The sequence below is a fragment of the Panthera leo genome, chromosome B4 (assembly GCF_018350215.1).
Source record: "Panthera leo isolate Ple1 chromosome B4, P.leo_Ple1_pat1.1, whole genome shotgun sequence".
NCBI lineage: Eukaryota > Metazoa > Chordata > Mammalia > Carnivora > Felidae > Panthera > Panthera leo.
This window is the reverse complement of record NC_056685.1, coordinates 120,919,170-120,934,394: the sequence shown is the minus strand read 5'-3', so window position 1 is coordinate 120,934,394 and position 15,225 is coordinate 120,919,170. Positions and strand designations below refer to the sequence as shown.

The window sequence follows — 15,225 nt, the reverse complement described above, 5'->3', positions numbered from 1 at the left end:
CTGGAAGTGGACTAATTATTAATGTTAATCTGGGAAGTTCTTTCTTGTGGAAGGTGAACCAGGCTGAAAGACAAGAAACTCAGGTTCTAGTCTCAGGTCGACAAACTCACACAGTGACTAGAGGTGGGTTAACCTTTCTCTAAACCGCTATTTAAAATTTTAAGATGAAGCGTTGGCAACAATGTCTGCTCTTCCTGCTTTCCTGCCTTTAAAGGTTATTATGAGGTTAAATAATATAATTAAGCTACACTGAGAATAAAGAGTCACAAGAGCAATTATGTTATTGTTGTTGCTATTACTGATTTGGAAGTTCTCTTCTCATAGAATACAGGGCTTTACCAAGATATGGAAGCCACAAAGACACCTTGAGTTACTCCATGGGGTTTCAAAGCTGCATCTTCTTAGACCTCCTCATACCTGCCACCTACTCACCTACACAGATACTTCTGCTCCCCTACTATTGCTCACTATGGACAAGGGCTTGGCTGTGGGAGAATGCAGTTGTCTTCGAAACCTTTTTGGGGCCATGCCAACTAATAACTACAGGAGGCCACATGATGTTTTCTGGAGAAATCTGTCTTTAGAGTTCAGAATCACCTGTGTGTGGCTCTAGAATACCTCTGGGTCAAAATGTTTGCTTTTGTGATACTAAAAGAATCATTCCTAAAATGTTTCATGGCAGTCTGTAAACAGGGTCTCAGACTAAAGCTTCTAGTTTTCTTAATGAATAAGATTTGTAAAATTCTATATCACCTTTGTGTGCTTGTAGTATTTAAAACAACAGGGGCAGTACTCTAAGCCAAATAATAAAGGGTATGTTTTGGAAAGACTTGCCATTTATGAACTGTTGGAACAGTTCTCCAAAGTTTATTGGCAAACTGTTAACATCATTGCTAGTATAAGGCTTCTGGAAATCACTCCCAGGAGTTCCAGCCTGGCTAGTTTGTGAGGTCCTACAGGGCATGGGCTGTGATAGTCATCTTTCTGCTGTGCCACACCGTGACTGGTACAAAGTAGGGGCTCAATACCATGAAGATGAGAACCATCTTTCACCAGTCATGAGGATTAAATCCCTGTAAACCTATGTGTAAAAGAGAATTCTGGGTTACATAACCCAAAACAGAGTTAAAGGTAATCACAATTACATTTACTAAAATCCTTATAGATGACAAAAACCATGAAGCAAATAAGGAGAATATCAAAATTTATGTAACTTAAATGAGCAATAATATGTACAATACTATTCGTTTCCATTCATCACCCTCTGGTTACCAGAGACTTTTCAAAATGGCTCCCCCCTACTCTCGAAGAAATAGCTATAAATTTCTTTGTTGCAGAGACTATATATTTCAACAACATTTTCCCCATGGGTGTGGTGCCTCATGCAAATTTTCAATGCTTCTCTAATTTTATGACTTGGAGTCCCTCAGCGATTCCTCTGAACTCATGCTGAGTGACTCTTGACTCAAGTATTCTTACAATTACATAAAGATACATAGAAATAAATCTGTGCTGGGGGAGAGACGTCACAATGCAAGTAGGCCCTCCCTCATTATCCATTGAACAAATTAATTTCACTCTGAACAAATGTCGTATCAGCAAACTCAATTGGCTTCTGACTATTCCCAGAAGCTGATTTAATAACAAGAAATTGACGGAGGAGGAGGAAAGGCAGGACAATACCTCGTGCAAGGGAAATGCAGCTTCATAGGAGCCATTGGTAAGCAAACGATTCAGACCTAAAATGATAAAAAAGTTCAGTTTGAACTAATACTGAGTTTGAATCCTCACAATGTTCAAGACTAATGTGAGGGTGGTACTTTTTGGAGCAAACAATCTAGGTTTTCAAAAATGATTTGAACCCAGTTGGGGACTCAGTTTGGAAAGTTTTGCTATGTGCTAGCAAATTGGAATCAAGGGCTGGGAAATCAGATTTTCAAATAGAAACCAAACAGTGACGCATACGTGGCGCAGTGCCTGGCACAGAGACGAGAATGTATTGAGAAAAGTGGATACATTTATCATACCAAAAAATGATTTTCTTCCAGGAGCTCTTTTTATATTTTGATCTAGAAGCTTCAATGTAGATAAATCTAACCCTTCTGCATTGGACTAGTGGTATGACTTTGAAAAAGTTCTCTTGCCCTCAGGCTTTAATTTTCTCATATATAAAATGGGGGAAGGGTGTTGGATATGTGGATTATTTTAAAAATAGCTTTACTGAGGCATAACTGACATACGACAGATGACGGAGATGTAAAACACACAATCTGAGAAGATTTGACTTACATATGCACACCTGAAACCATCAAGCAAATATATCCATTACCCCAAATACCTCAAAGTTTATCATGCCACTTTGGAACGGCACTCCTCCCTATGCCATCTCCAAGGCAACACTGATCTGCTTTCTGTCATTATCGGTTTGCATTTTCTAGAGTTTTGTATAAATGGAATCATCTAGCATTTACTCTTTTTTTGTCTGAATTCTTTCACTCAGGATAATTACTTTGAAATTCACCCATGTTGTAGCTCATTTTCATTGTTGAGTATTCCATCATACGGATATATAACTATTTGTTTCAATTTTGTGAAAGAGTTTTTTAAAATTGGTATTCTTTCTTGAATGGCTCATAGAATTCATATATAAAATAATCTGAGCCTGCAGGGGTATTTTTGTGAGAAGATTCTAAAGTACAAATTCAATTTCTTTAATACATATGGGGCTAACTAGGTTATTTCTACTTTTTTTAAGCTTATATACATAAGTTTATTTTTTTGTTTTTATTTAAATTCCAGTTAACATATAGTGTTATGTTAGTTTCAGGTGTACAATACAGTGATTCAACATTTCCATACATCACCTGGTGCTCATCACAAGTGTACTCCTTAATCCCATTTATTTAACCCATCCCCCACCCATCTCCCTTCTGGTAACCATCAGTTTATTCTCTATAGTTAAAAGTCTGTTTCTTGATTTGCCACTCTCACTTTTTGTTCCTTGGCTCATCTGTTTTGTTTCTTAAATTCCACATGTGAGTGAAATCATATGGTATTTTCCTTTCCCTAAATTATTTTGCTTAGCATAATACTCTTTAGCTCCATTCATGTCATTGCAAATGGTGAGATTTCATTCTTATGGCCGAGTAATATTCCATGGTGTATGTATACCACATCTTCCTTACCCATTCATCAGCTTGTGGACACTTGGGTTGGTTACTGTAGATAATGCTGCTATAAACATTGGGATGCATGTCTTGTTTTGAGTTAGTATTTTTGCATTTTTTGATAAATACCTAGTAGTGCAATTGCTGGATTGTAGGGTAGTTCTATTTTTAACTTTTGGGAGAACCTCCATAATGTTTTCCATAGTGGCTGCACCAGTTTGCATTCTCACCAACAGTGTAAGGGGGGGTTCCCCTTTCTCCACACCTGTGCAATCTACACATTTAATGCAATCCCTATCTAAATACCGACAGAATTTTTCACAGAAATAGAACAAAAAAAATTTGTATGGAACCACAGAAGAACCTAAAGAGCCAAACTAATCTTGAAAAAGAAGAGCAAAGCTGGAGGCATCACAATTTTGGACTTCAAGTTATATTACAAAGCTGTAGCGATCACAACAGTATGGTACTGGCACAAAAACAGACATATAGATCAATGGAACAGAATAAAACACCCAGAAATGAGCCCACAATTATGGTCAATTAATCTTCAACAAAATAGGGAAGAATATCCAGTGGATAAAAGACAGTCTCTCTAACAAATGGTTTTGGGAAAACTGGACAGCAACATGCAAAAGAATGAAACTGGACCACTTTCTTACACCATACACAAAAATAAATTCAAAATGGATGAAACACCTAAATGTGAGACAGGAAACCCAAAACTTCTTTGATATCAGCCATACACAGCAACTTCTTTCTAGATATGTCTCCTGAGGCAAGGGAAACAAAAGCAAAAATAAACTACCAGGACCACATCAAAATAAGAAGTTTCTGCACAGTGAAGGAAACAATCCACCAAACTACAAGGCAACCTACGGAATAGGAGAAGATATATGCAAATGACATATCTGAGATACACATTCCAGAATATATAAAGAACTTACACAACTCAACACCCAAAAAACAAATAACCCAATTTAAAAATGTGCAGAAGACATGAATAGACATTTTTCAAAAGACATCCAGATGGCCAAGAAACACATGAAAAGATGCTTAACGTTACTGATCATCAGGAAAAGTGCAAATCAAAACTACAATGCGATATCACCCCACACCTGTCAGAATGGCCAAAATCAACAACACAAGGTTATTTCTTCTTGAATGGGTTTTGATTATTTTCATCTGTCAAGAAATTTGTCCGTTTCATTTAAGTTGTCAAATTTATTGACAAAAGATTATTCATAATAAAAGATTATTAAAAATATTCAGAAAATTTTTGGTGAGATCACCTTTCCTATTCCTAGAAATTTAGGAATTTGTGTTTTCTCTCTTTACTACCTGATAAGCCTGGCTAGAAGTTTGCATTAGTGTTCTATCACTGTGTAACAAATTATAAGATATATTGTAGCTAAAAACATTATCTCACAGCTTCTTTTAGTCAGAAGTCTGGATATGCTTCACCTAGGTTCTCTGTTTTGGGTCTCACAAAGCCAAAGCAAAGGTTTTGGCTATACTGCATTCTTACCTGGAAGTTCAGCTAGGAAAGGAGCCACTTCCAAGCTGCCTTACATGATTGACAGCATTGATTTCCTTGTGGCTACAATATTCGTGGCAACTTGCTTGATCAAAACCAGCAAAGGAGAGAGAGAATCTGTGTCACTGCAAGTTTCTGAGCTGGGGACAGGCCTAAACCTGATTAGGTCAGGCCCACCCAGAATGATCTTCCTTTTGATTAAGTCAAAGTCAAACTGATTAAGAACTTTTCCACATCTGGAAGATCTCTTAAGCTTTGTAATGTAACATAATCACAGGAGTGACACAATCACCTTTGCAATATTCTATTGGTTAAATTTAAGCTACAGTTTCTGCTCACACTTAAGGAGAAGGAATTACACAGGGCATGACTCACTGGGAAGTCGCCTTGGGTGTATCCACCACAAGGTTTATAAATTTTTTTGTTTTATATTTTTCCCCAAAGAAACAGCTTTTGGTTTCAATGATTTTCTCTATTGTTTTTTCTGTTTTCTATTTCACTGGTTTCTTCTCTTTTATTATTTCCTTTCATCTACCTACTTTAATTCCCTTTTCTTTTTGTTTCTTAAGGTGGAAGGGGAGATCATTAATTCGGGAATTTCTTTTCATATATAGGCATATAGTATTATAAATTTCTCCCTAAGTACTGCACACTTTTTGATATATTGTTTTTTTCATTGAATACAACATACTGACTTCTCTTTTGATTTCTTCTTCCACTGATGAGCTATTTAAAAGTGTATTAGTTTTAAATATTTGTAAAATTTCCAGAAATTATCTTATTAACATATAATCTACTTCCTCTGTGGTCAAAAAACATACTCTGTAGGACTTGAATCCCTTTAAATCCATCAATCATGTTTTATTCCCCCCCAAATATGCCAATCTTGGTAATGTTCTAGGTGTACTTGAAAAAAAAATACATATTCTGCTGTTGTTGGTAGTGGACTGATCTAAAAGATCAATTAAGTTCACTGGTAATGTTATTCAGGTCTTCTAACTCCTACTGATTTTCTGTCTATTTATTCTATTAATCACTGAGAAAGAAGTATTGGAAATATATGACTATAACTGTGAAGTTGTCTATTTCTCTTTGCATTTCTGTCAGTTTTTGCTTTGTGTCGTTTGAAGCTGTAGGCTTTTAGGATTGTTATGTCCTCCTGATGAATTGACTAAATTCATTTTTATCCCTGGTAATATTCTTTTCTCTGAAATCTATTTTTATCTGGTATCAGTATAGCCTCTTCAGCTTTCTTTTGGTTGGCATGGTATAACTTTTTTGAACCTTTTACTTTTAACCTATTTCTGTCTTTATATTTAAAGTGTGTTTCTTGCAGGCAGCAAAGAATTAGGCCTTGCTTTTTTTTTTTTTTTTTTTTTTTACTCGGTGTATTAACTTCTCAATTTTGGATTGGGCTCTTTAGAGCATTTATGTTCCATGCTCTGCAAATGATGAGGTGTTCCAATAACATTGGAAATCCTTTGTGGTTGTTCTTTCACTGACTTTGGATAGTTTCCTAATACATATCCACTAATCAGTAGTCAGCTAAATACTTGAGGGGGGACCTGCTGCTGATCTTCAGAGTTCTCTCTTGGTGGAACTTTCTACTTTATTGTACTCTGTTCTGTGAACTCTAACTGCCTTGGTCTCCTTGGACTCTCAGCAACATCTTCTCAACTCAGGCAGGCTACCAGCTTCTGCCTGGGTTCTCCTTCCCTAGCCTGCTATCTAGAAACTATGTCAAAGTAGCAAGTGGAGACAATTATGGGGCTCACCTTATTTGTTTTCTGTTTCTCAGGGATCCCTATTCTTGGCTGCCCAACATTTGATGTCTTGAAAATAGTAGTCTCATACTTTTTTTTTTCTGTTTTCCCTTTGATCGTTTCAGGTGGGGGAGTAAATCTTGTGCCTGTCACTCCTTCTTGGCCAGCAGTGGATGTTGAATGTGTTGACCTTTGAAGTTTCTTTCAGATCAAGAATTATGCTACTTCCTAAAATGTACCTCAAAGAAGTTGACTAGAACAATGTCTCTCAAGTGACTAATAGGGGAATGCTCCCTATGCTTTACATCCTGATTAGAGTGCATAGGCTTAGCCTCAGTGGGAGATAGAACATACACTAATTCACTTTTTACTGATGGAGGGTCAATCAATGTTCAGGTACTTTTAACCACCGTAACACAGTACTGTGTTTTAAGATGTTTGACATTAACACTAAATGTCTAAGAAAAACATGTGAAGTACAAGTATTGTATTGCTTTTGTATTTTGTCTAGCAGGCAGGAGGCCCTCAATAAATACCTTTGCAACAAATGAATAAAAATGATTATGTGGAAAACTCTGATTCCCTGGAGTCTCTATTGAGAATTCCACATATCTCAGCAATCAACTTTCAAACATCCCAGATATTAGAAAAAACAGAATTGACAGGGATCTAATAAGAGACTCTGTTGACGACCTCTGTAAGCTTATCATAATTTATCAGAGTCCTGCAAAGTGAGAAAATAGTTCCTACTTGAAGTCTACTACTCCACTAACTTCCCCTTTGAGTACCAATTTTGAAAATACAAGTCAATTTCAAAATTTATTTCATGTACTTATATTGTTAAAAAAATCTTAGTTGATCTATTAATTGCTCTATTTTGAAAATGGATTTCAACAGGTTTGATTTTCACAGTTGTAACAAATTCAGAGTGAATCAGGAAAACTTACATAGTGGTAGTTTACACTCCAGCAAAATATCCTTATGAATCATGTTTACAAATCAGTATTTTTGTATTATTTTTGATCACTATTGGCTCATGGAAGATGTCACTTTCAGAAAGAGTTTAGGTAGAAAATAACATTAGATAAACATTATTCTATCAATAAATTAAAATTTCTTCTGTTATTTCTTTTATTTACAAAACCAAAGATGACAATGAAACACTGGGTCAACCGAGCATTTGTAGTTTTACTCCATGTTTTTTAGCATAATGCCTGACTCTGTGTTAATAATTTACCCTGTGATTGGTCATTTCTAAATTAGATACTTCTCCAGGTCATCATTACCAATTTTCAAAGCACTGAACTAATGAATGAATAAAGAATATGTGAGATATATATGTGTGTACCACATATATACACACACCACACACACACACACACACACACACACACACACACACACTGGACTTGTTCCTCAGTCATAAAGAAGAATGAAATCTTGCTATTTGCAATGACATGGATGGAGTTAGTATTATGCTAAGCGATATAAGTCAGTCAGTCAAAGACAAATACCAAGTGATTTCACTCATGTGTGGAAGTTAAGAAACAAAACAAATGAGCAAAGGGGAGAAAAAAGAGGGAGGGGCAAACCAAGAAACAGACTCTTAACTATAGACAACAAATTGATAGTTACCAGATTGGGGGGGGGGGGGCTGGTGATGGGTGAAACAGGTGATGGGGATTAAGGAGTGGACTTGTGATGAGCACTGGATGTTGGGTTGAAGTGTTGAATCACTATGTTGTACCCTTGAAACTATTATTACACACTATGTTAACTAACTGGAATTTAAATAAAAGCTTAAAAGATAAAAAGCATTGGGGTTCTTGAATAGAATTCTCCTTTTAACAAATGAGAAACTTACAAAGATCATTTATAACTGGTAACAATACAACACTTCCCGCACTCCTCCAGAATATTTACAAATCACTGTCTCTGTCCTTTGGTCTTCATCTTGGCTATTTGTAAAAATAGCTCACATTTTGAGATGCAAAAGTTAAGTTATTGATGAATGGCCTCATTGTACACAATTTTTTTACTGTCTAAGGATACTGATGATTAGACATTGTGTTTAAGACATTTTCAATTCAGTTCAAGAAGCACTCATACTACATGCCAGAGTGTGTGCTAGGCAATGATGATATGAAGATGAATAAGGCAGCGTATTTACAACTAAAGAGCTTACTGTCCAGACTAGCAGTTTTTAGCTACAGTCTCAATACACTAGCGTGTTATAATAAATTGTGAGATGTGTTGCAAGTTATAGCACCAATATTAGCGAAGGCACTGTTTTTAAAAATTTGTATTTTATGAAATAATTCAGAATAGCTACTATCATAATCATTGCACTTCTGCTCATTTCTTTCCTAGCATTTTTATGATACAATGTTAAAAGTTATGATAAAAGTTATGATAAAAGGGAAGTGTAATATATCTTTTTTGTTAAAATTACATGAGCAAATAGGGGATACATATTTAAAAAGTAATTAATATAATATTTATGTTGTTGAGTTTAGCCATTCTGACACGTGTGAGGTGGTATCCCACTGTGGTTTTGATTTGCATTTCCCTGATGATGAGTGATGGTGAGTATCTTTTCATGTGTCTGCTGGCCATATGTATGTCTTCTTTGGAAAAGAGTCTATTCCTGTCTTCTGCCCATTTCTTCACTGGATTATTTGTTTTTTGGGTGATGAGTTTGAGGAGTTCTTTATGGATTTTGGATACTAACCTTTTATCTGATAGGTCATTTGCAAATATCTTCTCCCATTCCATAGGATGCCTTTTAGTTTTGTTGATTGTTTCCTTTGCTGTGCAGAAGCTTTTTATTTTGATGAAGTCCCAACAGTTCATTTTTGCTTTTGTTTCCTTTGCCTTTGGAGACGTGTCTAGTAAGAAGTTGCTATAGCTGAGGTCAAAGAGGTTGCTGCCTGTATTCTCCCCTAGGATTTTGATGGTTTCTTGCCTCACATTTAGGTTTTTTAAATCTATTTTGAATTTATTTTTGTATATGGTATAAGAAAGTGGTTGATTTCATTCTTATGCATGTTGCTGTCCAGTTTTCCCAACACCATTTGTTGAAGACACGGCCTTTTTTCCATTGGAAATTCTTTCCTGCTTAGTCAAATATGAGTTGACCATATAATTGTGGGTCCGTTTCTGAGTTTTCTAATTCTGTTCTATTGATCTGTCTGTTTTTGTGTCAGTACCATACTGTCTTGATGACTATAGCTTTATAAAATAGCTTGAAATCTGGAATCAAGATGCCTCCAGTTTCGTTCTTCTTTTTTGGGACTGCTTTGGCTATTTGGGGTCTTTTGTGGTTCTATACAAATTTCACAATTGTTTTTCTTCTACCACTGTGAAAAATGCTGGTGGTATTTTGATGGGGATTGCAGTAGATGTGTAGACTGCTTTGGATAGTATAGACATTTTAACAATCTTTGTTCTTCCCAGCCATGTGCACGGAATGCATTTCCATTTCTTTGTATCCTCTTCAATTTCTTTCTATAGTTTTCAGAGTACAGGTCTTTTACCTCTTTGGTTAGGTTTATTCCTAGGTCTCTTGTTTTTGGTGCAGTTGCAAATGGGATTGATTCCTTGATTTCTTTTTCTGCTGCCTCATTACTGATGTATAGAAATGCAACAGATTTTTGTACATTGATTTTATAACCTGTGATTTTGTTGAATTCATGTATTAGTTCTAGCAATTTTTGGTGGAGTCTTTTGGGTTTTTGACATAGAGTATCATTTTGTTTGCAAATAGTAAAAGCTTGACTTCTCCCTTGCTGATTTAGCTGCCTTTTATTTCTTTTTGTGGTCTCATTGCTGAGGCTAAGACTTCCAGTACTATGTTAAATAGTAATGGTGAGAGTGGACATCCTTGTCTTGTTCCTGACCATAGGGAGAAGACTCTCAGTTTTTCCCCATTGAGGATGAGATTAGCATGGGTCTTTCATATATGGCCTTTATGATGTTGAGGTATGTTCCATCTATCCCTACTTTGTTGATAGTTTTTATCAAGAATGGATGCTGTACTTTGTCAAATGCTTTTTCTGCATCTATTGAGAAGATCATATGGTTCTTATCCTTTTATTTATGTTATTTAATACACCAAAATGTTAATGGTGGTTCTTTTTGCGTGGTAGAATTTTCATAATATCATTGAAAATAAAGAATTCAAGATAATGAAAGAAGAGTTGTACATGGTTGCTTATTAAATAAACATTCCAGAAGTAGTTGCCATAGGAATTCACAGGAAGAAGAAAGAATACCTTCAAGCTGGAATGGTCATGGAGGACTTTATGGAGAGGATGTGTCTCAAGGATGGTTGACTGTTGCAGAAAATATAAAGATGTGCTAACCCACAACCCCACTGAAGTTAATAAAGACCTAAATCAGGTTCAATTTTACGATACCCACCTACATAGACTCTCACTGAACTTATTATTTCAGGTGTTTTCATATTTGGACTAGATAGCTCTCATTTTCTCTGTATTATATTTTAATTTATGCAGCTTGGGATCAAAGCAGTTTTTGGCAGCTTCACCATACTAATGACTCACTGAGCTTGCATTCAACTAAGCCTCTCAAGTCTGTTCCTCTCATGATGTTGTTGAGCAACATTTCTCCCACACTGTACCAGGGTAGTTGTTTTGCTGAATTCGAGTGTAGGACTTTACATTTACAAACTATTAAATGTCACCTTGTTGGATTTGGCTAAGATTTCCAGATCACTGAGATCTCTTATGCTCTGGACTCCAAAGACAAAAATATTTAATGCATCCCTCCAGAGTCCACCCGACCGGAAAGCTTGATGGGCAGGCTGTTTAAGCCATATACCAGGTATCAATTTATTTGCCTCTTAATTCCAAATATATTTTCATTGCCTACTTTGCAATAATGGAGCTGGACCTTGTAAATATTTCTTCTTTACCAGGCTGTACACTGTTAGGCTTTGTCAGTAGAGGGCACTGGAAGGACTCTGGAAAAGTAAGGAGTTTGCCTTCCTGGTACCAGTATGCTCCCCTCAGCAGGCTTCTGCAGCACATGGCTTCTACGGCACCAACTTCCTGCAGTGCATGGTGGCCGGTAGCACATGGTACTGCCCCAAGGGCAGGTATTTCCTTAAACAGTTTCACAGAGCAGTGCTGTTGGTGCAACACCTCCCAATGAATGGCTTCCCTGGAGCCCCTCCAGGCAATTTCTGCCAGCAACTCCAGAACACTGCTCTGCCACCTAGTGAACCACAGCCGCACCATTTCCAGCAGAGTCTGAATCACAGCTTTGCTGGGGGGAGTCTTCCCAAAAGTGGTAGATACCCTTAATATCTGCTATTTCTTTATCCTTTAGAGTTCTCTTTACTCTTTACTAGCCAATCCCTGATTACTCCAATCCTGTCATAGTTTTAATATTAAATTTTCCCTATAAAAATTATGTGTGATTTTTGTCTCCTGACTAGATCCTGAGTGCTATAGGTCATTATTCAAACTACTGATAAAAAGCTTGTTTGGACAGAAATAAGGACAAAGCCACCCAAATCCTCCTGATAGATGATAATCTGTTTAATAATATAGAAAATGTGATAAAATAATATGGAAAGGTTCTCATAAAAAAGTCCCAAATATGAATTGTGAATATCCATTGACAGATGAATGGATACAGATGCGTTGTGTGTTTATATATTTATACACACACACACACACACACACACACACACACACACACACGAATAATACTCAGCCATTAAAAAAGAATGAAATCATGCCATTTGCAACAACATGGATGGATCTAGAGGGTATAATACTAAGTGAAGTCAGAGAAAGACAAAAACCATATGATTTCACTTATATGTAGAATATAAGAAACAAAACAAAGAAATAAAGGAGACAAACCAAATGATAGACTCTTAATTACAGAAACAACTTAGTAGTTACTGGGTGTGTGTGTGTGTGTGTGTGTGTGTGTGTGTGTGTGTGTGTGTGAAATAGGCGAAGGGGATTAAGGTGCACTTATTATGATGAGCACTGTGCATAGAATTGTTGAATCACTATAATGTACACCTGAAATTAACACAACACTGTATATTAATTATAGTGGAATTTAAAAATGAAGTTAAATAAAATGAAAAATAAAATACATATATAAGAATATGCTAAGTGAAATAAGTCATACAGAGAAAGACAGATACCATGTGTTTTCACTCTTATGTGGATCCTGAGAAACTTAACAGAAGACCATGGGGGAGGGGAAGGGAAAAAAAAGTTAGAGAGGGAGGGAGGTAAACCATAAGAGACGCTTAAAAACTGAGAATAAACTAAGGGTTGATGGGGGTGGGAGGGAGGGGAAAGTGGGTGATGGGCATTGAGGAGAGCACCTGTTGGTATGAGCACTGGGTGTTGTATGGAAACCAATCTGACAATAAATTTCATTTAAAAAAAAAAGAATAATGGAAGTTATTTAATGGAGGAGGTGATTATTTGGAGAATTTCCTTAAGTGTGACAGTTCATCTCTGCACTTGCCTAGAACAACTCCCCCGCTATCTTCCCATGTTGGCCCCTTCTTGTCATCAGGTATCAGTTCAAATCCTGGCTTCTCAGTGAAGCTTCCTTTGACCACTCCATCTCATCTTGATCTCCACCCTCCACCCCTTGCCAGTCTATCTCTGTAAGATCACCCATTTCAATTTCTTCATGTTACTCACTGTATTTACTTATTTGTTTATTGCTGGCTTTTAACCTCTTGAACATATGCTCCAGAAGATAACCATGCCCATCTCTCCCAACATCTAGCCCACTGCCTGGCACATAATGGGAACACCACAAATATTTATTGAACTAAGAGAATTTTTCCCTGATCTTACATACATGAGATAACATGCTATTTTTAAAAGATCTAAGGGTGCTATTAAGGTTTTACACTTGTGAGTTATCCATCAGGGGAGTAGAGGTTTTATAAATCATGAGAAGTTATAGAATTGATATACACTTTATAAAACCAAAGGAAAAAAAAGTCTGTAATCTCCCAAATCAAATGTAGCTTATTATACTAATATGCTACTTACCAATTTTGTTTTTTCCTTCTTCATACTTTATTCTTTGTAAAATGTGATGTACGATTCTACTTCTTGTGGCATTGTTGAAGAAAGTGTCTTTGTTGTGTATGATGAAGCTGCACACACATATTGAAAACACAAGCTGAAGGTTAATTGGAGGTGATGAATCTAATCTTTGACATAATTTGGTGTTACTCATACAGAAGTGTCTTCAATCAGTCATGGAGGGTGGGTCTGGAATAGCATGAGAGAGCCCAGAAATCACACCAGAGGCAGGAGACTCACAATCTCAGTAGTTTTGGTTCTTAGTCTCCTGAGCATTAATATAATTATGTCAGGAAGGAGCTGGAGCTAAAAACAATTAAGAATCCTTAAAATAAACTAGTAGTAAGTCTAGGCCTCATATCTTGTTTTTTTTGTTGTTGTTTGTTTGTTTTTTTGTTTGTTGCCATCATTGTTTTTTTCCCCTCAGTAAGGTCATTAGATAAATTCAACCAAAAATTTATTTTGTTTTTATCTCCTCTTGTATTCTAACCCACCTCCTTCCCTGTCATGTCAACCACCTGATTTTTCAGAAATTTTAAGATCTCAAGCTGGTTTGGGTGGTAGATATGGAAGTTAGGTAATAAGCTCTGGTCTGGCTCAGGGCCTCTGTCTGTTCCATTCCCACGCGCCTTGCTGGATGGGACTCCTCTCCTAAAGCAATACTTAAAATTGCTTTCTTTCTCAGCCAGTGGCTGACCCAGCCTCTAAAGTTTCTTACAGGGATCACACACCAAGACACTGGGTTTTCCAGATGTCCCTACCCTACTGAGAGGTTTTTCAGGTGACAGAGCTTCCAAAACCACATAATCCAGCATGAAGTGGCCATGTCCTCCCTTCCCAGGATGTGTTAAGTGATAAGTGGTACAATATTAGAGATACTGTAAGTATAACTGCTTCATAAATTGTAAAGTTTATTAACTCAGAAAACTTTTATTGGGTACCTCCTCTGAGTCAGACACCATGCAAGGCATATCAAGGTTGGCAGCCATTACCTTCAGAACCAAGCTCAGAAGTCACCTCCCCCAGCAGGCCTCCTCACCCCTCCAACTCCACTGCTCCCCGTCAAGAGTTCAGTACTCCCTCCTCTGTGCTCCTTCTTCTCTTGTAAGCACATCAATTTACTGATTATTCTATGTTGTAATTCATTTGTTTCCATTCATTCATTCACTCATTCATTCAACAAATGTTTATTGAGGGCACTATCTAGGGTACTGATTACACAGTAGTAAACAAAACAGATAAAAACTTAGTCTTTGAGAGGCTTACAGGCTAGGGGGGAAGACAAGCCATAAAGGAAATGAACATGATTGTATGGCTGAGATAGGCAGAATCAACCTCTCTTTGCAGGTCTGTATCTCACACAAGACTGTGAACTCATTCAGGACACAAGGCTTAATCACACTAATTTCTGTAGCCCCAGGATCTATTGAGTGGCTGGTACAAATACAGGTACAGGTTTCTGAATTGTAGTAACTGAGGGCCTTTGGGGTTAATGTTGGGGAAATTTGCTATTCAATGTTTTTCTTCAAGTAGATAGATTTCCAAGAGTTGTTCAGATGGTGGAAGGAAAAAATAAAACTGGCCTACAGAAGATAGTCCGGGCATGGGAACAACTGGGAACATGAATTTGGGATAACATATAAAGGGGAGAAAGGCCA

At 36.8% G+C, this 15,225-nt stretch overlaps 1 protein-coding gene across 2 annotated transcripts in view; it reads right to left on the bottom strand.

The window, feature by feature from the left end:
• ANO4 (anoctamin 4) overlaps positions 1-15,225 on the bottom strand; it is a 395,702-nt gene that overhangs the window by 105,679 nt on the left and 274,798 nt on the right. For both annotated transcript variants that reach the window (XM_042947503.1, XM_042947504.1), the window contains 2 exons: positions 13,532-13,638; positions 1,684-1,739 (listed from right to left, as the gene is read on the bottom strand). In XM_042947503.1, coding sequence (XP_042803437.1) covers positions 1,684-1,739; positions 13,532-13,638 — 163 coding nt within the window. The remainder of the gene's footprint in view (positions 1-1,683; positions 1,740-13,531; positions 13,639-15,225) is intronic.